At 44.9% G+C, this 22,712-nt stretch overlaps 1 protein-coding gene across 2 annotated transcripts; it reads right to left on the reverse strand.

The window, feature by feature from the left end:
- Positions 1-159: 159 nt before the first annotated feature.
- Positions 160-4,790, reverse strand: ndufaf7 (NADH:ubiquinone oxidoreductase complex assembly factor 7). 2 transcript variants are annotated; one of them, XM_084700841.1, is made up of 10 exons: positions 4,412-4,790; positions 4,109-4,272; positions 3,941-4,021; positions 3,716-3,826; positions 3,345-3,558; positions 3,160-3,218; positions 2,930-3,043; positions 1,963-2,106; positions 1,213-1,386; positions 160-1,125 (listed from the first exon to the last, which is right to left on the reverse strand). In XM_084700841.1, the coding sequence occupies exons 1-10, from the start codon at positions 4,479-4,481 to the stop codon at positions 910-912; spliced, it is 1,347 nt and encodes a 448-aa protein (XP_084556967.1). In that variant the 5' UTR covers positions 4,482-4,790; the 3' UTR covers positions 160-909. The 2 variants fall into 2 exon arrangements, with proteins under 2 accessions (XP_084556967.1, XP_084556966.1); XM_084700840.1 differs by having other exon boundaries at positions 1,963-2,148.
- Positions 4,791-22,712: the final 17,922 nt, after the last annotated feature.

Raw genomic sequence — 22,712 nt, forward strand, 5'->3', positions numbered from 1 at the left:
AATTTCACCAAGTGCCAGTGGAGCCTGTTAAAAGTCGCTGTGCCACATGCTAGCCCAACAGAGCAGTTTGTGGGGAAGAAAATGGCTAACTACTGCTGTGTAATGACAGCACCACATGTTCAAGGCCAAGTCCCAAAAACAGGCAGCCAAACTATCCACAAGTTTAAGCAGGAAAAACATTCTATTCTCTTTTCGTAGACACATGGAGGGGAAAATGAACACGGCAACAAACAATACACTGTCAAAACATTTAGCTCTTGATCGAATTAACACGTTCCAAAGAAAGAAAATACTTAGAATGTTCATTTAACCCGAGACAAAGGGCGTTTTAAGACACACGCATGGACATTTTGTAATGATCTTTAATGATCCGTCTTAAACATGATAGCTCTACATTAGCACCCCTTAGTCTGACTGCTAGTTATTTGGGCTCTGGTAATCGCCCTGTGTAATAGTATCTTTTAATTGCTACTGGAGCAACGAAGGAGCGCCTGGCAGAGGAAAACAGAGGATGGCAATTCCCCTTCTTCCACACACTGCATCAAATGACTTCAAGATGTGGAGACAGTTCACCATGTGTGCAGATGACTGATCTCAGCCTATGGGAGCGCATGAAGCAGGTCCACTGCTTAGCTCTGAACTCTGTGACCTTGGATGACATCAACTCCTACAGCCTCCAGAAGCCGTCTCCGCCATGCATTGCTGAATGCATGGATTAGGACACACGGGAAACGAGTATGGCTCAGTATCCCCAATCAGGACCTCCCCTCATTCATGTAGCTCGTGTTCCTCAGGGATCATTCCTCCAGATTAGGGCTTCATGACAACAATCAAGATACGTGATCCCTCAGTGCCATCATGACAGTCAACAGCCTGGGGAGCCTGTGCTCCTGCCCCCCCTCTCCCCTCTCAGGAGAAGCTGAGCTCACTGAAGCCAGCCACAGGAAGAGGGGCCGGAGGCTTCTTCTTCTCCACGTCAGGCTGCTCTGGTCTGGTGAGCCGCCTGCGGTCGAGCAGGCTGAAGAACTGGAACCTGTCCCCCATTCTCTTGGGGTTGGTCAGCATGTCGTAGCCCTGGACCAGCTGGGCTCTGGCGGCCGGCTCGGCGCAGTTCCTCAGCAAAACCTGAGGAGCAGTGGAAGCGTTAAGGACAGCGTGAGAACGACCCGAGTTCCAAAGGCATGTTTTCATCCGCAGGGTTCATGTGCCCACCTGCAGGCGAGTGTCGATGCCCATGTTCTTCAGGAAGTTCCTCTGGGAGACGGGGCCCAGGCAGACCACCGTGTCTCCTGCCATCCTCCTCAGGTAGCTGAAGTCCACGTCGGCCGTGAGGTCGGCTGAGCCCGGGGACGCGAGGGCGTCATGGAGCTGGTGGCTTCGGAACCCCTGGGCAGGAAAGACGAGAAGAGGAAAACAAGATGAAACAGACTTTCAACTAGCGGGCTTGTTCTTTTATTTATTTTTCATCCAACTTGTACACGCTTGCAAAACATTCCAGTTCTAAAGTGGCGTTTTGTGAAAAACTCTGTAGTAAACGGTGCGCTGTATATGAATGGAGTGCTTCGCGATGAGGCTTTGTGCGTGTCTGATTCATGTCGGGCTTGTCTTGTTCACAGATGCGTCTGTGTGCTTCCCCCGCAATGTGTCTGGGGAAGCGGGGGGTTGTTTGGTTGGTTTGATCCCCTCCCCCCTCTAAACACAAACACACACACACCATTTCATAGTGAGTCCCGGAGCTGCACAGCCACGCAGAGCCCACCATGCCTAATGAGTGACAGATGGGGGCGGGTGGGGGGAGGAGTCAAGGGACAGAACCGGAGGGCAGTTGACCCTGGGTTCCGTGTGTCATCAGCAGAGAGCCAACATGCCTGCTTCCTCTTCCTGTTTCCTTGAGTTCTGCAGCTTCTGCTAATCACTTTACCGCACACCCTCCTAGGATGTGGAAAGATTCCGGACACTTACTCGGAACGTGTCCATCTTGGTGCCATCGTGCCCATAGTCGGCAATCAGTGCGGCGCCCCCATCCTCCGCAATCCGATTGGCCAGGCGCTGGATGACGACACCGCCCTCCGGGCAGACCTCCACGTGCCGCCTCTTCTCATCTGCCTGGGGGGTGAAGGGTGTCAGAGGGGGACTGTTTACCTCTGTCTGTACATAGAGCACACACACACACATCATCAATCATACATGACTTCACTTCCAATTCATCTCCACTTAGCACCAGCTCCAAGCCCCCCGAGCAACAAAGCTAAGAGGAGGAGAGGAGGGGCTTGCTAGGGTGGGACAGTCTGCCACAGACACGTTTGAAGTCTTTGGGACAGGGGAGTGTGTGTGTGCCGTGCGTGTGTGTGTGTGTGTGGGGGGGGGCTTTCTAGAGGCATTAAAGCCTCTATCTACCTCTAATGGAAACCCCATTAATCCACAGAGTTGAGGGCGCAGCAGATAAGATTATGGACGGCTTTTTAACCGGCCATTCTGGGTCCAGTCTGGGTTTGAGGTTAGCTGAGGCCTGCCTGGAACCTGAGATGTGCAAGCTTGCGCCGAAGCCCCATTAGCCAGGATTGTAAAAGCAGGGGGCTTCACCACGGTTCTTACTCATGATGTAAGCCGCTGGCAGAGCGTTCAAAGTGTCTTGCTCTTCCAGAAAAGCCAGATCAAATAGGTTGGTACTGTATATCTAGTGCATAAACAGGGGGTAATAAAAGCCAGAAGCTACACAGATGCATAGCACCGAGCAAAAGGGCTGTTGGGAAGCCACTACACAGTACTAATACTTTAACGAGGGCTCAACCGACAAGAGGAACTTTTCTGTTATTCTTTGAAACAGTATCTGAGAACATCAGAGTTGGATTTAAACACTCTAAATTAGGGAATAAATGTGGTCCTTTAAAAAAGCGGCTTTCGTGACCAAAAGTGAACCAGCACTCACTTGTATGAGGGTAGAGGAGGCCAGAGTGGGACCTGGCACGAGGACAAACCTCAGCTTGTCCGGCTCCTCCGGTTCGATATCCACCATCACCTCCCTCCAGCCTTTCTCTGTCCTCTGAGCCAGTCACAGCACACGCTTCAGCACATGGCTCATCATGACTTTGTGAGTTGTCTTTACACAGTGCTCAATCCAACCTACTATTCATCAAAACGGTGGGCAAGCAAATATACCTGAAATTTATGAATGGGTAATGCATCAAAGAACTCATGGGCGAGGTAGATGCTGAACCCTGTTTAAAGGAAAGAAAATTGAACTGACCAAAGAAAAATAATAAACAACCATATATATATGTTTCTATCCTATAACAAACTAGATGACGTGTAAGGCTAGTTCCAGGCATAATGGTGGAGTGTACCCCTGGGCACGTCGTCCAGCCGGCGGTACCAGGAGATGGGGAGGCCTGTGGTGGTGGTGCCGTGCCGGTACACGGCCTCATCCTCGCTGGCCGCTGCCTGGCTCCCGTCGCCTGTCAGACACTGGGCCTGGATCTGGCTGAGCCCAGGACTCACCTCCACCAGGTGGACTGAAACTGCTGCCCCGCCTAAGGCTGGCCTCAGCTGACTGAACACCTAGATACGCACACACACACACACATACAGACAAAGGGGCACACCAGTTGGAGTAGCAAATGAAAAGTACAGTTTCACTGCTCGAGGATAATGCAGGAATATGGCTCCCTCTGTTGGTAATTAACAGACATGACAGCACCACTGAGAAGGTACGTACCCTTAGTATGTCACTGGCCAGTGAGCCTCTGCCTGGTCCAAACTCAACCACCTGGAACTGGCTGGGCTTGCCTGCTGCTATCCACTCACTCAAACACCAAACCCCCAGCAGCTACAGAAAGAGTAGAGGCAAACTGTGGTATAAGTAATGGGATGAGTAGTGTGGGTCGGTTGGTCAAGTTTAATGCCTCTTGGTTAAGAAGCCTGCATCTCTGTGTTGACATACCTCTCCAAAGATCTGGCTAATTTCAGGTGATGTGATAAAATCCCCATCCGATCGTATCATATCATTCCGGACATAATAACCCTGGACAAAAAGTAGGCTAATTAGAAAAGTATATCAATGCCATCTACAGTGAATGAGTTTTGTCAGATAAAAGAGTTGGTTGTTTACCGTGACTGGGTTGGTAAGAACCTCCCTCATATACTCGGCAACTGGAATTGGACCCGTGGCTTTGATTTTGGAGGTTAGATGTCGGAGCACTGCATTTCTTGGGACACGTTCCTCTGTTGTTGAACTGCTGGAGCAGGCTCTGCTCTGTGCCACACTCCATCTCACTGTGGCGTTTATATTTGGGAGGAACAAACACCAAATCTGTCAAATGTATGGCCATAGTATAACAATACAGAACATACATATATAATAATATAGGCTAGAATATACAAAATACTGAATCGTTTGACCTTGATCTCATACCTGATGACAGTGATTGGAAAGGGCAGGCAAGTGTTCGGTTTACTTTCTGCAATATTTTGAGTATCTGCATTATATACAATAGGCTCCCTTACTCAGCCTACAAATATGCACTAAACTGCGCGGATACGCTTAAAATCTGTACAATGTAAGTCAACTTTAATAAGTTAGCAAACACAAGCTAGTTACGTGCATATGGCTTTCTATCCTTCTAAAAGCTGCTTTAGCTCAAATGTCACCGCTAGTAATTTAACTGTATGCGATCTGTATACGTAGATGCAGAACATAATTTACGTGTGATACAGCAGTATATTTTTGCGCAAACATAATTACACCCAGGAGCTACGCTATTTCACTACTCGATTATCTTCTCCCTTTTCATTTTAACCACATGAAGAGAGTACTTCCGGGTGACAATGTGTAGAGGTTTTTCAAAAGAAAAGCCCTTGAGTCAGGCAGTCGTTGTCACAAGGCTATGCTTTCGTCTCATAAATGTTTAACACACACACACACACACACACACACATACACACACGCACACACACACATACACACACACACGCTCATAGGGAGTGTAATGTGAATAGAAATGTGCCATTTTCCCATTCTGTTGTCCATTCTCTGTGGGCAGCTAAAGGAGGAATGATCAGTCTCATCAATGTGACCAGAGTCCAAGTCCAAGTGCTCACCTAATGCCTGGTCAGGGATGTGGGCCGGATAGCAATTGTTCACATGTTTTTATTGTGGTTCCATGCGAGGAAACCATTTGTGAGCACAATCAAACTCTAAGCAGAAAAACCTTTGAGACTGCCCACCTGAACCCCAAACAGCGCCCCAAGCCGGAATCAGAAACCCAGGACATTCTTGCTGTGAGGTGCCACTGTGCCATTTTACTCTTAATATGAGGGAGAGCAACATGCCCCATATTTGCCTGTGAAAGCTAGGATTTAGACACACCAACCAAGCAGGACCAGTTGACCATGTACAGTACTGCTGTGTCGGTTGTTGCATTTCAATATCAATGTTGATGAGGATTCAATGTTGATTAGGATGCTGATTTTGCCTCTGTGTTGTGCATGGGTTTTTTACTACGGAGCTGTAAGTCTGCTAAGAGCTCAATAAAAGCACACGGAAGACTTAATGAGTGTGAGGGACCGCCCAGCAAAGCACAAGGAGTTGTGGGTAGAGTTCATCTCTCTTTTATTGTTCCCAACAAAGACACCGACACATGTCTGAGCACACCAAGCAAGACCCCCCTCTCCCTACAGACATGGAGTATATGTCCCTCCACATGTGGGGGGTGGAAAAAGCCATATCAACAACTAACTAAACAATTGCTTTAACACATCCCCCCTGCTCTTCCTAGGGACCTGGTACCTACCAAATTACCCCCAATCAACCATAATAGGAAGTGTGCAATGCTCGAATCACACAAACACATAAAACAAAGAAAATAAAGAACAGATGTGCGCCTATGTGTAATGTATTTACTGGTTGATGTATGTATGTGGGCATAGCGTACATCAATGCCCAGGGATCAAATGATGACAAAAAGTGACAGAGAAATGTTACAATAAAGTAGGGTTAGGATTAGGGTTTGTGCGGCCTGGGGGTCATTGTCACAATGAGACAAAAATAAAACAACCAACCAGTTATACGAACTGTTATTACTTGGATTGGTCGATGTTGTGTTCAAAGATGTATTTTAGTAGTCTCTCCTCGATTCCTCAACTAGCTTGAGATCAGAGATGCCTCCCCTCAGGCCATCTCCTCCAGCTGTCAGGACAGAAACCTTGTTCACAAGCTTGTTGGCTGGACATGCAGAAAGCCAAGATGTCTGTGTTTTTTCCGTTCAGCCGATGATTTTGCAACCCCCAAAAATCAACAAAACATATAAGTGCCCAACTATAACCTAAACGCAGTCCAACCACAGTTGGTAAAGATCTTCAGTTGTGGTTTCACATTAGCGCTGTTGCAGCATCTGCTGTCCATCATGGGGTACTGCAGGTCAAATGGCATCATGAAGTCCTCCTTTTATTTATGAAGATTTTAGAGAGAGGCAAACAAATAAGAACAAATGAACGGAACCCATGAATCCAGAGTGAGAACAAAGACCTGGTCTTAGACCCAGTTAGTTTATATATATATTAATAGGAATGTTGGTTTGGTTTCCTGAGAAGCTGCTGTTCACTATGTCCACTGCCCTCTTTCTGTTCCTCTGTATATTCTCACCACATAATATACTTTGTGGAAGAAGGTCAGAGTCCCTTTGCAATAAGATGCCCTCTCTCTGGCCCCGTCAGACATGGTTCTACTGGTGTAGTGGTCATTTCTTTCCGGTACTATAAGTTATACATTGATCCACGTTCTCTACCTGTCTCTCTGTCTTTTTCTCTCTCTCCTACTCACCCTCTTTCTCTCTCTCTCTCTTTTTCTCTGCCTCACCAGGCCCATCTCCATCAGCCTCTCTTAGCATCAGTGTTCAGTATCATGATGGTGAATCTATCTCACTGTACTGTGAGGTGCAGTTCAGTGAGGTGCAGGTGTTTAAAGTTAGTTTAATATGCATACAAAAAAAACGATTTAAAACTGCCATACAAACACACACATATACACACACACATATATACACACACACACACAAATACACACAGAAGTGTCACGTTAGTAGCTGTGCCAGGTCTCCCCTGTTGGTATGCTAATTAGGAATAAATGGCTGATATCAAATTTATGGCAGAGGCAATTAAAGTCAGAACAATGGACAGGTCCACCCTTTTCCCAGTAAGCCCTGTCTCTAAGAAGATAACTACCTATAGCACTCCAGAACGCCCCTTCGTATGAGTTAAATATTTTCCATCACAATGTATTTAAATTAAGTTTCAGTATATTTTTGTTTAGGATCCTCTGTCAGGAGAAAACCTATTGTTATTGTTAGTGATATTTTTGGGATTCCTCCGGTAGGAAGAAACCTTTTGTAAATATAGCTACAAGCAGCAATGGCGGATTCCTGCTCAATATTGCACACTATTTTAAAACTGACATGGTAGAGACATGAAGTAAATGAGAGCGACATGAGGTAAACATGCCTCCTTTTTCATGGGGAACAAAGAGACCTCTGGGACCCATAACGTCAGACTGACGGATTTTCTTGTATTGTGAACATTTCGGAAGTTTTACACAAATCTTCTTATGATCCATAGCTCCAATAGGCTTTAATCATGGTCCGACATGTGTAGGATACATGTCTCCCTATAGGATGATAAAGAACATGGAAAGAAACACAAAATGGCTGAATGGTATGCATCTATGTACATTTTCACATGGTCTCAATATCCATGACTTCATTAGTGAAATTCCATTTGGAAATATGGTTTGACGTTACCAGGCTTGAAGATGACGTGACACTGGGAAGTTTCACCTTGATACGTCAAAAAATGACTGAATTGGAGCTGTGTAAACTTGAGCCAAATCTGAACTAAATCAATTAACTTCTTCAGGGATGCTGCCTTTGAGGACTATGATTTGAATATACCTTTTCTAACTCCCTCATCCTCCTGTCTTCAGCCATTTTGATTCTCCCCTCCTCTCCCCCTTTTCTCTGTCCCTCTCCTCTCTTGTTGTCGATGTGTTTATCTGGTTTGGTGAGGCATACAACACTGCAGAACAGAATTAATGAGCCTCAGTGAAAATAAATGGAATTTGGCTCAAAATGTTCCCTCCCTCCCTTTCTCCCTCCCTCACTCCCCTCTCTCTCTCTTTCACTACACCTACTTTCTCTGACAAAGTAACAGTTTAATAATTTCATCATTTAACAGTCCTTATAAAGCCTATTCTCCCACTAACTGGTTAGCGAGCCCACTGACACTCAGAAGTGGCAGTAAAGGACTCAAACACCCATTTGAACAGAAAATAAACTCCCTACAGGACATACTTGGTATAAAAATACACTTTACCAATGACTCAAAAACAATATTGCTTGACCTTAGTGACCTTCGAACTGGGGGCATGTGTAAGACTAGAAGCACGTTGAAGATGAAAGGAATGGTATCCATTGTGGCTCTGCCATTTCCACCAGACACAAGTCAGACCTAATGTATTTCTCGCGGGTTTGGAGAGCTTGCTGAAGGAGACCATCTTGGATCCAATTTGACTTCATTTTGGCTTAAGCTTGTCTTTGTCCTGTGATTGCCCCCTTTCATCTTCGGCCCACTTTCTGCCTCTACTTTCATCTGGCCACTCTCCCAACTTTCTGATTCTTGATGAATCTGTCTGGAAAGGCTCTTACTCCCGTGGACAAAGAGAATGGACTGTAATGGTTTGGCTTTCATTTTATGAAGTAAAAAGCACACACACACACACACACACACATACACACACATATACATATACACTCATCAGCAGCAGCACCCCCAAACATGCTCAGTCCTCATGGCAATCATCTTCAAAGGATTTATGTTTTTTGAGATGACATTAATGTTCTCATTGGTAAGGCTCTGATCTGTTACTGCATTAAATGGAGAGTGTCCATTCCATAAATAAGTATTTTTAATACAAATGATTTGGTTTTATCAGGTCCACAATGTACATCTTAATGCAGTACTCAAGTTATTTTCTGTATTTTATATCTACTCTTGTAACATGGCAGTTTTAAAGAAAATCACAGTAAATAGATAAGGAAATGCTCTTTATTTCCACCCACACATTTTAGTTTACCGTAGCAGTGCCTTGATGGAGTCAATGAGAATGCATCCGCCCGTTTTCATTAAATGTACAGGAAGTGAGCAGGTATACGCAATAAATGTTACACTAAACCTATTCTGTATGACAGTTCCAATTTACATGACTTTCTGAATGTCCCCCGGCGAGCAGGCTGTGTCACAGGCGGTGTCACAGGCCGTGTCACAGGCTGTGTCACAGGCGGTGTGAGGTGTAGCAGGTTGGCTGCGTTGGTTTGTTCCGTGTCAAACATGATATTTACGCAGGGTTTCACATGTGACATGCAGAAGGGATTAATAATAATATCTGGGCGATTTATTACCTGTCATATTCTATAGGCAGCGGTTATTTGCTTTGTGTCAACACTGAAGTCAGTCATTGTATACATGTGTGTGAGTGTGTGTGTGTGTTTGCATATATGTGCTTTATGTCATTTTTCCTAAACAGTTTGATCTGTCCTGGGCTTCAAGTACATTTTTTAAGAAATCTGATTGTTTATCTAGTTAATGCACAGTAGTTCGGTCTGCCTAGTGAACAGTGAATGCACAGCAGATTGCTTTCACATGTATCCATTCAAGTTCAAGTATTTTCTTGTCAAATGCACAGAACAACACAGGGTCAGACTGGGCACTAAAATTCGTAGGAAGTGAAATCCATCATTGATGCCAGAATCCCACAGTGATCCTCAACAGATGCATGTCCATGTTCACACTGATTCATTTGATCACACAAATACATTCAATCATGAATAGATATTCAACATGGATAAGCACATTCACAAGGTGTGTCCTCCCAGAGAGAGAGGAATGGGATTCATCATTTGGAGTCAGATGTTCACCTTGTTTGCGTTTTGTTCTTCTAGGCAATTTGCTTTGGTTCAGGCCAGGGTACACAAAACACAACCACAGAGAAACAGCTGAGGCTGTGTGTGTGTGTGTGTGTGGTTAACTTCAACCTGCATTGCTGCAGCAATTAATGAAGCTGTGTGGAATCTTGCTGGCACTACCAGTAATTCATTGACTCACAAATAAATAAATAAGTAAATAAATAAATAACAGTGTCTGATTAAATGAAGGTATATGTGGAGGAATGCATTTGTGCAGATTCAGCTGCATCCCTGCAACTTTTTCTTCTGTCGGCAAAATTTCCTTTTGAGTTAGTTTACATGACCTGGTCGAATGGTTCTGTTTCATGTTTGTTACCTGTGTCTCCTGCACATGCAGTACAAGTGACATGAAGGACTCTCCTTTCAAAATGTTACTTCCATCAGCAGACATGAAAACATAGCAATAACAGAGCATAAAAAATGCTTTCTTTTTATTTTCTCTCCCTCTGTCTCCCCCTTTACCTCATCCCCACCAGTTTTTTCTCCTCCCCTGTCTCTCTCTCCACCGTGTCTCGCTCTCTCCTCCTTCCATCCCTCCATCTCTCAGTGAAGGGTTATTGATCCATGTGGTATGATTAGCCATTGCTCGTGTCAGAGCTTGGTGGCAGGCAGTGGTAATACCGCCCTGCTGGCCTGCTCAATATCCAGCAACCAATCAGGTGGCCCTGAGGCCACAGCCAACCCATACAAGAGCAGACATGGCTCCTTCTGCCTGATTACAAACATTGGACGCACCTTTCTGACCTCAACTTCAACCCAGCATCTCAAAGCAGAAAATACACGATGGCGTGTGCTAAAAAACCATTTGCCGCAACATTGAAGAGACGTGTCTCTTCAATATATAGTGTCCCCTTACTGTGCCCTGAGGTTGAGTTAGCCTGTCTTACAGAAGTGAGAAGTCGTTTCCATGATAAAAAAGTGAGACTAAGCGAACGTGCTCATAGGTGACTGTGGGTCTGAAGATGAGAAATTGAAGAGTTATCTTTGCATGAACGCATTGTCATCAGTGGTTGCCTACTCTGCTTTAGTTCGGTAAGAGACACATTATCTGTAATAGAACAACAACACAGACAGAAGAAGAACACGTAGACACAAAGCACATGCACGACAACAGCATGCTGTATAAACGAAGACTAGTATCTCATCTTGGAAGGTAAAAATTTGCCCTAGCTCCTGGGTACTCAACCCACCAACCTCCTGACTCTGGCTGTGTGCTGAGTTTCCTGGTCATGATGAGTTGCCACACCCTGGAAGGCTGAACTTCCTGTATACTCAACAGACAGAAATGCGTTTTTGATTCACTTTCAAATAATAACCACATTTTTTTTTCTTCTTCCAAACGACACAAAATTAATGTTAATATAAACCTTGTCGGATATGGTTGATTCATCTAAAAGGGCACATGGGCAGTTTGCCATTTATTTTCCGCAATGTATGAAATCGTACTCATACATCATGCAGAGATGAGTAAAAGTGTTTTAGTTCCAGTCTGCTACCTCCATCTTGCTACTCTCTGGGGTGTCTGCTACTTGTTGTGGCTGACACCAGTGTCTGTGTTCCAGGAAACACATTAACTACTAACTCTCCAGATTTTCTTTTTCTTTCAAATACTCCTGAACCAGTTAAAATTCCATGCACAATTAACTAGTTTAGAAATTTCCCCAATGCGGTTTGCTTTGAATAATTTTGGTTGCTGTTATAATAAATAATAAAATGTTGTGTATCTGTTTTGGCTAGAATCATTTTATATTCTATAACATTCATCAAGTGAACCAGAGAGGGCAGCATATATCAGAGTGTTTATGTGTGGCTGACATCCACAGCCCAGAATCACTGTATTTTAAGAACAGATACAATGTTTTACCATAAATCTTGGACAAACTGAAATCAGTTTGAGCCATTTTTCTTTCACTCCTCTGTTTCACCCGCTTGGTTCTCTGTGATTCTATCTCGCTGTGTTTTTACCCGACTGTGGTTTATTTGGCCCCAAGTCGTCGGCAGGTTGCGTGAGCGAATAGGGCCCCGCCTCGTCAATAAAGCAATCATTAGGAGCAGATTGAGTTTGTGTGTCTGACGTGAAGGAGCATTGGAGAGAGGGAGGGGAGGAGGAAGTGAGAGAGGGAGGGTGATGGGAGGGGAGGACACCATGGGTGATATTCGATATTTTGATGTGTGCTGTCTGAGACTGTCTCAGCCAATTTCAGTGATGGGAGAGTTACACACCACACACACACACACACACACACACACACTTAGCACAGACACAAATAGCCCCACGTCACAGTCACTGTTCTTAAAGCGCGTTCACACACACACACACACACACTCTCTTTCTTGCCATCGCTCCATTTCTATCTCTCTTTGCTCTTCTCACTCTCTCTCTAACTTTCTTTCTGTTACAAAAACACAAATGTATCATTTAGGGGCAGCCAGTTGTATAATTAAAAGGAAAAGGGCAGAGCGTGACCAGCTTAGGAACTGGCGCCCCCCGCCCCCATCCCCCCCCGCCCCCATCCCCCCCCGCCCCCATCCCCCCCGCCCCCATCACATGTGTGTGTTTGTGTGTGTACGTTTGCATGTGTGTGTATGTGAGCATATTAGCGAGAGCATGCGTTCATGCGCACGCTCTTACTTGCTTCTTTATCCCTTTTCGCGTGTCTATCTCGGGTAGATCCTTCCACGCTGACACCCAAACTCATCTCGACCCTCGCACATCCTCCGTTCAATTTTGTGTGAATCCCATTTCTGGCCTGCTTGACTAATATGTCACTCCAAACCCTGTGCTCTGCCTGAACAGACAGCGTACACAGCACTGGGATTCCAAAGGGGATTTGAGCCCATGGCATATTTTCTCCTTCTCTTTATGGCTTTTATGGGCTGTGCTATCGGTTCCGCACTGTGAGCCAAGCAGCCAGGTACATCTGTTCCCTCTGACACTCGTTCAACAAGATGAACGAGAGCATAGGCGGCGTCGCTTATCGCCGTGGCTACCCCACACTCATATCAGCATGTAGCACATGCACAGTATAGGCGCCTATTGCCATGGATACCCTGGGCTCTTGTAGACCGAGCGCCCGTTTGGAGTTTGGAGGAGGAATTTGAATTGGAGAAAAAAAGAGATATGAATGGGGGGAGGGAGAAGACATGAGAAAAGCCAGAGAAAAAAAGCACAAGGGTGCATCCATGGACCTGAGCGCTGAGCCTCATTTGGTTGTACTAATCTCATTAACACAACTATAGGACTGTTGTGGGTGTGTAGGTCCTCCACAGTCCAGATCAGCTGTGATAGTCAACACTATCTACCTGCATCTCTCCCTAGGCCTGCCATCCACAACCCAGCCCTACAGAGGGATCCCAGCTTTGGCTTCAGGCAGGAAGAGAGACTATGAGAGAGAGAGACTATGAGAAAGAATGAGAGAGAGAATGAGAGAGAGAATGAAGGGGGCATGAGAGTTACTTGTGGATGGGTGGATATGTGTCTATAGTTGCGTGTATTTCCATGTGTGTCTATGTGTGCGAGTGTGTTTAATGAGTGAATGCATCTGTGAGAGTGTACAGTCCCACAGCTCCCAGCAGGTGTCCTCCTCTCTGTCAGTGTATGTGTGTGTACGTGTGTATGTGTATGTGTGTGTCTGGCCAAGTCCATGCCAGCAGCTTTTCTGCACCTGTAGACAGAGCAGCAGGTGAGCTCTGACACCTGGTCCAGGTCGATGCCAGAGGGTAACCACCCTGCAGGCCCTGCGTGTGTTCTCTACAACCGCCCGTCCCCCGAGGTCCCTCAACACACACACACACACACACACACACACACCTTTGGAAGTTAGATTGTGGTAGCTATGGATGTCCAATTACTAAAGCAGCTAGTCCAGGCATGGGGAGACTGAATCTATACTGGCTGTCAGGTGCAGCACCTGGAGGGATGAGCTTGTGTTGTCCTAAGGGGGCAACAAGTCTTTCTTCCTCTCTCTCTCTCTTTCCCTCTCTTTCCCTCTCCCATGTCTTTTATCTTGGCTTGCCTTAGAGAAAATATGTGTGTCTGTATGTCCAGTACAATGGAAGTGTTATATGAAATAAATGTTCTTTGTCCTACCCCACTGATACCCACCAAACCCCATTGTTTCCCTCCTCTACCCTTGCTTTTCCTTCTCTCCCTCCATTTCTATTTGTAGACCTCGTTTTCCCCTCCCTCTCTCCACACCGCGGTCCATGCCACCCTTCCTCTCCTCTCTCAGGTGTGAGTTGATGAGGCAAGGCCTGGCCTTTGGAACCCTGGCACCAACACCACAGTTTCAAATCCATTGTCTTTTTACCGGCAAAGGTGATGGAGATTTGCCAGAAGGAGCCATCGATCGCTCCATCTGACTCTCCCTCCATCCCCTACTTGCCCTCTTTCTCCTCTCTTTGTCTGTGAGAGGGTTGAGCGCACACAAGGCAGACAGACCGGCGGCCAAAAAGACACATCATGTCTTGAGCAGAACTCTCTGGAAGGTTTGTTGTGGTTTAGATTTTGAGTGTTTCTTTTTTGCTCTACATTGTGTTTCTGATCTCTAACATTACCAAAAATGACTCAAACTTTTGGATAAGTACTAGGGCTTGTGTCTCTGGTGGATGCCAGAACAGATTTGAGAGGTTAGTCACCTGTAAGCTGGACCTGTGGCTTGTGTCCTGTGTGTCTAAGTGCTGGATCTAACATGTCCAGTAGGAGTTGATACTGGAACAGTTGAAAGGTCCATCATAGATTCACCAGCACAAAGTGCTTGGGCACATCTAGATACATGACCATCAACCCACACCCACACATGAACAAACACGGACACAAACGTACACTTTCCCAGAGACGAAAATGCAGACACACACACAAACAATTACACAGAGTTCAGGGGGTGGGGTGTTAGCGATGGCCGCTAAAGTTGCTCAGTAAAGTGCTTTTTTCTAAGCCCTCGGCTAACATGCTAATCCTGCCTGTGCTTCCCTCAGCATTTCTCATGGGTAGGGGATGGTCACAGAGTACGGGATGAATGCACAGGAAACCCTTGTTAGAAAAATACCCCAAGGCAGGAGGGGATAGCTCATGCCATGTACAGTACACACTGCCTGTGTGAGGCAACATGAAGCCACGGCATGTGTCTGAACACGTTCAACTTGGGTTCGTTTGCAGGCCGCTGTGACATTTCGTAAAGTGTGCAAATGTGTGTAAGCAGGAGGACAACAGACGGGCTGCTGGAGAGCCATGTCTTGCCTGTGCCGCTCTATGACAGGTGTGTTATCACACTGATGAGGATGGATATGTTTATCGTGACTTTTGCCTTCCCTGCAGATCCCATTATCACTCCATTCCTCCCTCTCTCCTTCTCTCCCTCTCCATCCTCCTCTCATGTGACTCTGTCTGCAAACCATGTCTCTCGAACCAGAACCTCAGCACCTTGACGCTCCATCACTGCAGTAACAGCTTGCCTTGAGAGGATGGTTTGTGTGTGTGTGTGTGTGTGTGTGTATGTATGTATGTGAATGTGTGTGTGTTGTGTGTGCTGTGTATGTGTCAACCTTCACCCAATCCCTCCATCTCCCGATTCTTCCACACCTCCTGTGAGGGGCAGGTGCAGCCATGGAGGTAATGGGGTGTGGAAGAGGAGAAAGAGAAATAGACAGAGAGAGAGAGAGCGATAGAGAGAGAGAGGCTGGTTGCCCCACGAGTCAGCGCTTTTCTGACAGGAACCTGGGCGTTCTCCTTCCCATCCCTTTCCCTCCCCTTCCTTCTCCTCTTCGGTTTCCTGTTGCAGTTGTTTTCTATAATTATCGATGTATTTATTTCCAGTCTCCATCCGTGGAGAAGCAGGATAAGAAATCCCATTTTCGAGGCAATTTTACGCATCCTTGTGCACGTCCATCCGTCCAGAGGTCTCAGACCACAGTGCTTTCCCCGCCAGCTGTGTTGCAGTTGTCATGGAGAAGAAGGTTCTGGGGCTCCTGAGTGACAACACCAAACCTGAGTAAACACTGTTAATGACAGCAACTGTCAGCCTTCCGAGCTCCGTGACGATGCCTGAACTTGAGGGCAGAGAACACCACACATGGCCTAACTCCATCTCTTATCAGATCTGGGCTCGTCTTAGTGTGGTGTTCGGTGGGTACACCCCCAAATAGGAAAACACTGGGTTTGTCTTTCTCAACATTGAATTCAGTAAATTTTTATTTAATTAATACAAATGTGCAATTTTATATATTAATTGAACTTGATATGATATAGGATAAAGTACATAATATAATACATTATAAATAGCCCACATGTATTCATCTTACTCTAACTCTGCTATAAAATCCTAATGTTATATATCATGATCCATAATACTCTATAGTAACATAAAGTTTACAACCTATATAAGGTCCTTAATCCCCTTAAGCCCCCTAATCTACAAACTATTTGGAGTATATATTTTATATATTCATATATGCAGTATATATAGAATATATTCTACTGAATATGTGGAGAGCAAGAAGAGGGAGAATGGAGAGAGAGGAGTCTCACTTTTTAGCACTTACAAATCAATGGATCAAATGAATAAATAAATATTTAAATAGACTGACACTAAATTAGAGTAAATCACAGTGTCAACAGATCAATAATAAATCAAGTGCTCTTTCTTTCTCCTCCTCATTCTGCCTTTTTTCTTTTGTCCCATATTTCTTGCAAACAAATTCACAAAATGTAATTTCAATACTGGGATTTCCTGAGATACCCTGTCAATCACATAATCAAATATGGGAAGACATGGTTTTGAACAAGCACCCCCCCCCCTCTCTCTCTCTCCTCTCTCTCTCTCTCTCTCTCTCTCTCTCTCTCTCTCTCTCTCTCTCTCTCTCTCTCTCTCTCTCTCTCTCTCTCTCTCTCTCTCTCTCTCTCTCTCTCTCTCTCTCTCTCTCTCTCTCTCTCTCAGCTATGTGACGTCCGTCAGCTTTGTCTGTGTTTCTGTGTCCCGCTGCGTTCCTGTCACCCTGCATTAGGGCCTAATCTGGTCCCACTTGCAATTACGAGGGCCAACAATAAACCAACCCAGAGTTTGATCGATGCGTCTGCGGGCCTGTCTCTTTATTACCAGCCTCTCAGTAGAACATGCTGGGGTCACATGGAGGGCACCTACACATCTACTGCCACACAATTTTCTCCGGCTATTTTTCCTGTTTGTTTTCATCATACAGCAAGCTCATTAGCCTCTGTGTGAATGTATGAATGGTGTTTGGTTCAAATGTGTTTGTCCCAGAAACAGGCTTCAGCTACATGTGACATTTTGATTTAATTGGCCAACCATCATGTTGTCTTTGCCTTCGATTATTTATTTACTTCATATTTTGCATGCCCTTTGGTGATTTGACGTCTCTCTCTCTCAATTTGGATGTATGATTGAGCAAGGCTTAAGCTGGACTCCACACCAGGAAAACTGATGATGTTGCTGTGTGTGTGTGTGTGTGTGTGTGGGGGGGGGGGGGGTATAGAGGACAGCGTAATAGAGCTTGTCTGCAATCTATGTCTTTCAGCCCAAAATGGTTGCTTTATTTAAAGAATGCATTGCAGTTTGAAACGACACCGTGTACCATGTGAACAAGGAGTAAGTGTCATGGTACCATACTGAAACACTGCTGTTTCTCCTGGTGAGTATCCTCCTGTGACAGCTATTTGTGTCATGTGATCATGGACAATCCTGACAGGTAGTAAGATCACGGGGTTCAACTGACAGCTGTCATTTTAAAGGAGACGAGGGGTGGGGAAATTGTGCACATTCACACATCCATATTCTATACTGTAAGCTGCATTGTTTATATTCCTTTAATTTTCCTTTTATATTCTTTTAACCTCCCACATACCTATTTTCATACACATACAATTTATTTTCCCATTATCTGTCTTCCCCCTATTTTATGTATTATCTCTCTGTTGCTGAAGGTGTATACCTTTAGCTCAACTACATGTTTCTCCCAGTACGCAGGGACAGGCTGTCTGGGATTTGGTGGAATTTTTACAAGCAAGGATTTCTCCTCAGACAATGAAGAACTTCAGGGCTTACTGGTCAATAGGCGTCTATTTGGGGAGGAAATGGATTGATACATTCTGCAATGAAAGAAGGTTACATGTGGACTTGTGGCAGGTGTCATGGTGTGTGAGAGAATGTGTGAGAAAGCACAACTGAGCCTCAGCAGCCTGAGGAAGTGTGTGCATATGTGGCGTGTTGCATACAGTAATTGTATAAAGGTATGGATTGTGTGTGTGTGTGTGTGTGGGGGGGGGGGTTGCATTGAGAGGGTAGTTAGTAATGGAGAGTAATAGCCCACTCTGTGGGAAACTGCCCTGTTCGTCGCACTCTGATGACAGATGAAGCCCTGGTCCTCTGATGATGATGACGACGGTAATGTATTCACACTCCGCATTCCCTCATACAAATCCCCACAGATCTGCATGATGGAGAGAGAGAAGAAGAGAGAAAAATAGGAAGAGGGGGAGAAAGAGAGAGAGTTAGAGTTAGCTGAGAGAATAGAAGATTTTGAAAAGAGAGAATATTCAGAAGCAGAGCCTGAAAGCTCAAATGTAGAAACTCTGAGAATGACTCATGTTACCTGAATTCTTTCTCTTTCTTTGCTCCCTTGCTTCCACTGTATGTCTGCCCCTCTGCATCCCTTTCTCTCCTGGCTCTTTCCTTCCTCAACCACTTTCTCACAGTCTCGCCCTCATTCCCGTCTTCCTTTTCTCCCTCCATCCCCGTCTCTGTCTGTCTTTCTCTTTCACTTATTCTTTCTGTCTTTATCTCCCTGTGTGATGGTGTGGGGGTCCTTTGTAGGAAAGGATTATTGGTCATTAGGTTCTGCTCTGATATAATGAGCTTCATCTCTTACAACATGAAGGACAGTTTAATAGAGAGAGAAATGGTTCATCTGCCCAGGGGTTAGTGCATTAACCCCGACACACACCCTGGAGGATTCACACGTGTGCACACACGCTCGACGACACACACAAATGTGCTTCAGGATACTCGCACACCACACACACCCTGGAAGACGTACAAGCAAAAAAACACACACACAAGCAAACACACAGACCTTGTCGGATAAATACACACGCAACCTGCCAGATACATCCCCACTCACTCACACACACACACACACACACACACACACACACACACACACTTACTCTATCCCTCCGTCTATTCTGTCTTGCAGATGTGTGTGTCACACACTACTTCTGTTCCTCGTCACTCCCATCTGCGTTCTCTCTTCCCTCCTCTCCAGGGGAGGCACGTTTGTGTCAGAAGTCTTTTCAGAGAGGAGCCGGGAGCGATCTGCTCCTCTGAGCTCAGCAGATAACGCCTCATCAATGCTACAGGGTCTACCAAAGACAGCCTGCTGTCAAAGACGCTCATGCATTGCTACACACACACACATACGATAATAAACACACTAGTTCTGGTACACTTGAATCTCTGCATCCGCATCTCCAAAATTAATCAACACCTCACAAACTCATTTATTAGAATGTGCTATGGAATAGCATTGTGGATAGTCGTCCATGGTGTGTGTGTGCACGAGTGTGTGTGCGTGTTTGTGTGTGCATGTTTCTGGCACATTGAAGTGGAAATGATGTTACCAAATGCAGTGGTGGGTACATTGTGCTGAACAGCAAAGGGTCTAAAAGCTACGGAGGGCGGTGGAGGAGGGCGAGGGACTGATGTCCTGTTTCTGATAAGAAAGCTGAATAAGTCTCTGATTTCTCCATCATCCTTCACCAATACGGATTTGTCGCAAGGGAGAACACACACACGCACACACACATGCACATACTGTATAGTGTACAAATACAAACACACAAAACCAATTCTTGTTGAGAGTCCATGAAAATGCCCTTTCGGATTTGACTTTTCCTGCCATTTTCCAGCCTTCAAAGCGGAAAAGATGGTGTTAACAGTTTGTCGTCTTATTGGAACATGTTCTCTTCATTTACATATTACTGTTTAACATGAAAAAGAGCATAGATAAGCCCGCAAGGAGTTTTAGTCACTTGTTTTGAATGTTTCCAGCTACATAGTCACGCTCTATGTACATTTCATTTACATAAACATCCCCAGTGTACATACCATGGAAGGGACATGGGAGCCAGAGAAAGAATTCTATTGGATATGAAGGAATGTATGTACAATGTGATCCTCATGTCTTAATCAGCTTGACTCGCTTCCAAATGAGACACAGTTGGTTAACCAACAGAGTTCAATGTCCTACTTTTTCCCCTCCATTCAGATGAGTCATTTCTGAGCTTTGAACTGTTTTCAGAGGGATTCGCTACTGAGAAAGGAGGCCAGATTAGCCATCTGGAGAACCCAGAAACTACGAGTCCCCTACTTTGGTAAGCTATGAAGTGAGGGGGTTGATGAGGATGCAGTTGGATTATCTTATTGCTTCAAACTACACCAGTGTGAAACAAGCTGAATGTGCCAGTTGAGATATTAGAGTACCACAGTGTCTAACTGGTCAGTGTTGGGGAACATGTTGGCTGAGGCTGTGGACTGACTGTTGAAGAATGACTGGATTGACACTGTAACTATACTTCTGTATAAATGGTTAAACAATGAATGAGTGCATACAGTGAGCTTGAGTGAACTGCAAGCTTGTATTAAACTCGACCAAGCCTCAGAACACTTGATCACTTGTTACTTGGTAGTATTCACAACCGCCTCAGCCAACCAGGGAAGCAAATCACCAACAAATCAATAAAATGGTGCTCCTTGCTGCAACATTTTGGTGTAGAAACTTGACCTTGAGCATGCAACAACACAAAACACAAGAATACTGCTACGTAAATTGGAATATCGTTATTTGAGGTACACTCTGACCCATGCATGAAGGTGTTCATATTTCTTTCCTTCCTTGTGTTCCTCTAACTCTTTTTAAAAATCTATTTTTCTCTCTTCTTCTGACTCTTTTGATCTGAAATAGGTTACCTCTCCAGTGTAGAGACACAGGGGAACATTTACTCCCCCAAGAGTGTTCCCAACTGTCCTGCAGTCGCAGTGAGACCACTCAGTGTGTCGGTGTGTGTGAGAATGTGGGTGTGTGTGTGTGAGAGAGATTGTGTGTGAGTGTGTGTGTGTGTGTCATTGGAAAGGGTATTGTGTGGAACTAGGCCACCATGGCCTGGTTGGCAGTGGTCAGCTAAACTGTTGGAGAAAGGGAGAGAGGGATAGAGAGAAATGGAGGGAGAAAGGAATGGAGTAGGGAAGGAGGTAGATTTTACTGAACATTGGCACAGTTGGAGGGAGGGAGGAGAAGCGAGTGATTTTGGACAAAAGAAAAATACATTCAGAAAGCACAAATGGGTATCAGAACGACACCAGCTCGACTGACTTGACAGATAGAAAATAGGATTGAAGGGGGAGAGAAAGAAAGATAGAGAGAGAGAGGAAATAAGAATGGAGGAGAGAAAGAGAGAGGGGAAATGGAGGAGAGAGATAACTTAACATAGAAAGAAAGAAAGAAAGAAAGAAAGAAAGAAAGAAAGAAAGAAAGAAATGGTGAAAGTAACATTTTTAGCAGATATCGTGAGTTTCAAAATATTTTCAGTTTTATTTCTGAGTGAGAGGAATCTTTAGCTGATATAAGCCATTCCTTGCAGTGTGCTCTGACTCCAAGCCCCTTTGAAAAAGTGTTGACCTACAGAAGTCTATCGAAATATGGCTTTTCTTTTCTCCTCAATTAATAATAAAGTCCCCCAACTGCTGTGACTGGAGATAAGCCCATTGGCCAACTCTCAGAATGCTAATACAGATGCATAGGACGGTATGGGTTTATGTGTGTTTTGTGACTGTGTGTGTGTATGCCACCAAACACAATTTGCGAGATTAACACAAAAGCAACAAAAAAGTCCCCCAGAAGCAGTAATCCACATCCAGTCAGAGACACAATGAAATATTATTCTACTGCCACGTGTTAGCATTGATTTACCTACTACAGTGACATCAGTCAATCTACCCATTTAATCAAAACTGTTCAAGTGAATGACGCATATCTAGTTCATACTCAACCTTTTTGTTACTCACAGTATTTATACACTGTCAAATATCAAATGAAAAGTCCATTTGACATCAGCACAGAACATTCTTTATGTTGACAGTTGGCTACTTACTGCACCTGTTGTGAACCCTGTGATTTCTAAAGTACAAACATACCACATCAGAGTAAACAGCAGGTCAAACATGCACATGTTGCTTTGTAGGAGCAACTCTATTCTCTCAGAACTTCTGAGACTCCATAGTAACTCCCCAAAGCCTGATGAATGATCAGCCCCAAGTCATTAGGCTGGACTCTTCCTCTGCACTGGGACCGTTCCATTGTGCTAGGATTGTAGGGGTGCTTTCTCAGGTGTGAGGTGGTGCCGTTGTTTGACCCGTCAAAGTGCAGACCCCACTGTTGATTGCAGAAGTGTTTTTAAAGCACAATCACACGCTAAGATAATCCACATGAGCCGCTGCCTTTTCAACAGAATGAAAGAGGAAACATTGAATAGCGTTGTTCATTGGCAAGTGATTGCAGACAACATTCTTCAACCGCCAATTTGCTCTGGTCTTCTTGGGGCACTTCAGTTGTTATGAAGAGTTAGTGTAATTGTCCCCATGAAAATAATCAAGAACCTTTCCCAGGGGTGGGGGTAATGACTTTGAGAAT

This window comes from Hypomesus nipponensis, chromosome 6, assembly GCF_054491055.1.
Source record: "Hypomesus nipponensis isolate SF chromosome 6, ASM5449105v1, whole genome shotgun sequence".
Classification (NCBI taxonomy): domain Eukaryota; kingdom Metazoa; phylum Chordata; class Actinopteri; order Osmeriformes; family Osmeridae; genus Hypomesus; species Hypomesus nipponensis.

What these genes read in the sequence shown, in the direction of transcription:
- ndufaf7 (XM_084700840.1), bottom strand. Translation starts at nt 4,481, where the DNA reads ATGCAGATACTCAAAATATTGCAGAAAGTAAACCGAACACTTGCCTGC. An exon ending in TTTCCAATCACTGTCATCAG is followed by an intron (nt 4,273 to 4,411) that starts GTATGAGATCAA and finishes TAAACGCCACAG; the next exon opens with TGAGATGGAGTGTGGCACAG. An exon ending in TACCCATTCATAAATTTCAG is followed by an intron (nt 3,044 to 3,159) that starts GTATATTTGCTT and finishes TGACTGGCTCAG; the next exon opens with AGGACAGAGAAAGGCTGGAG.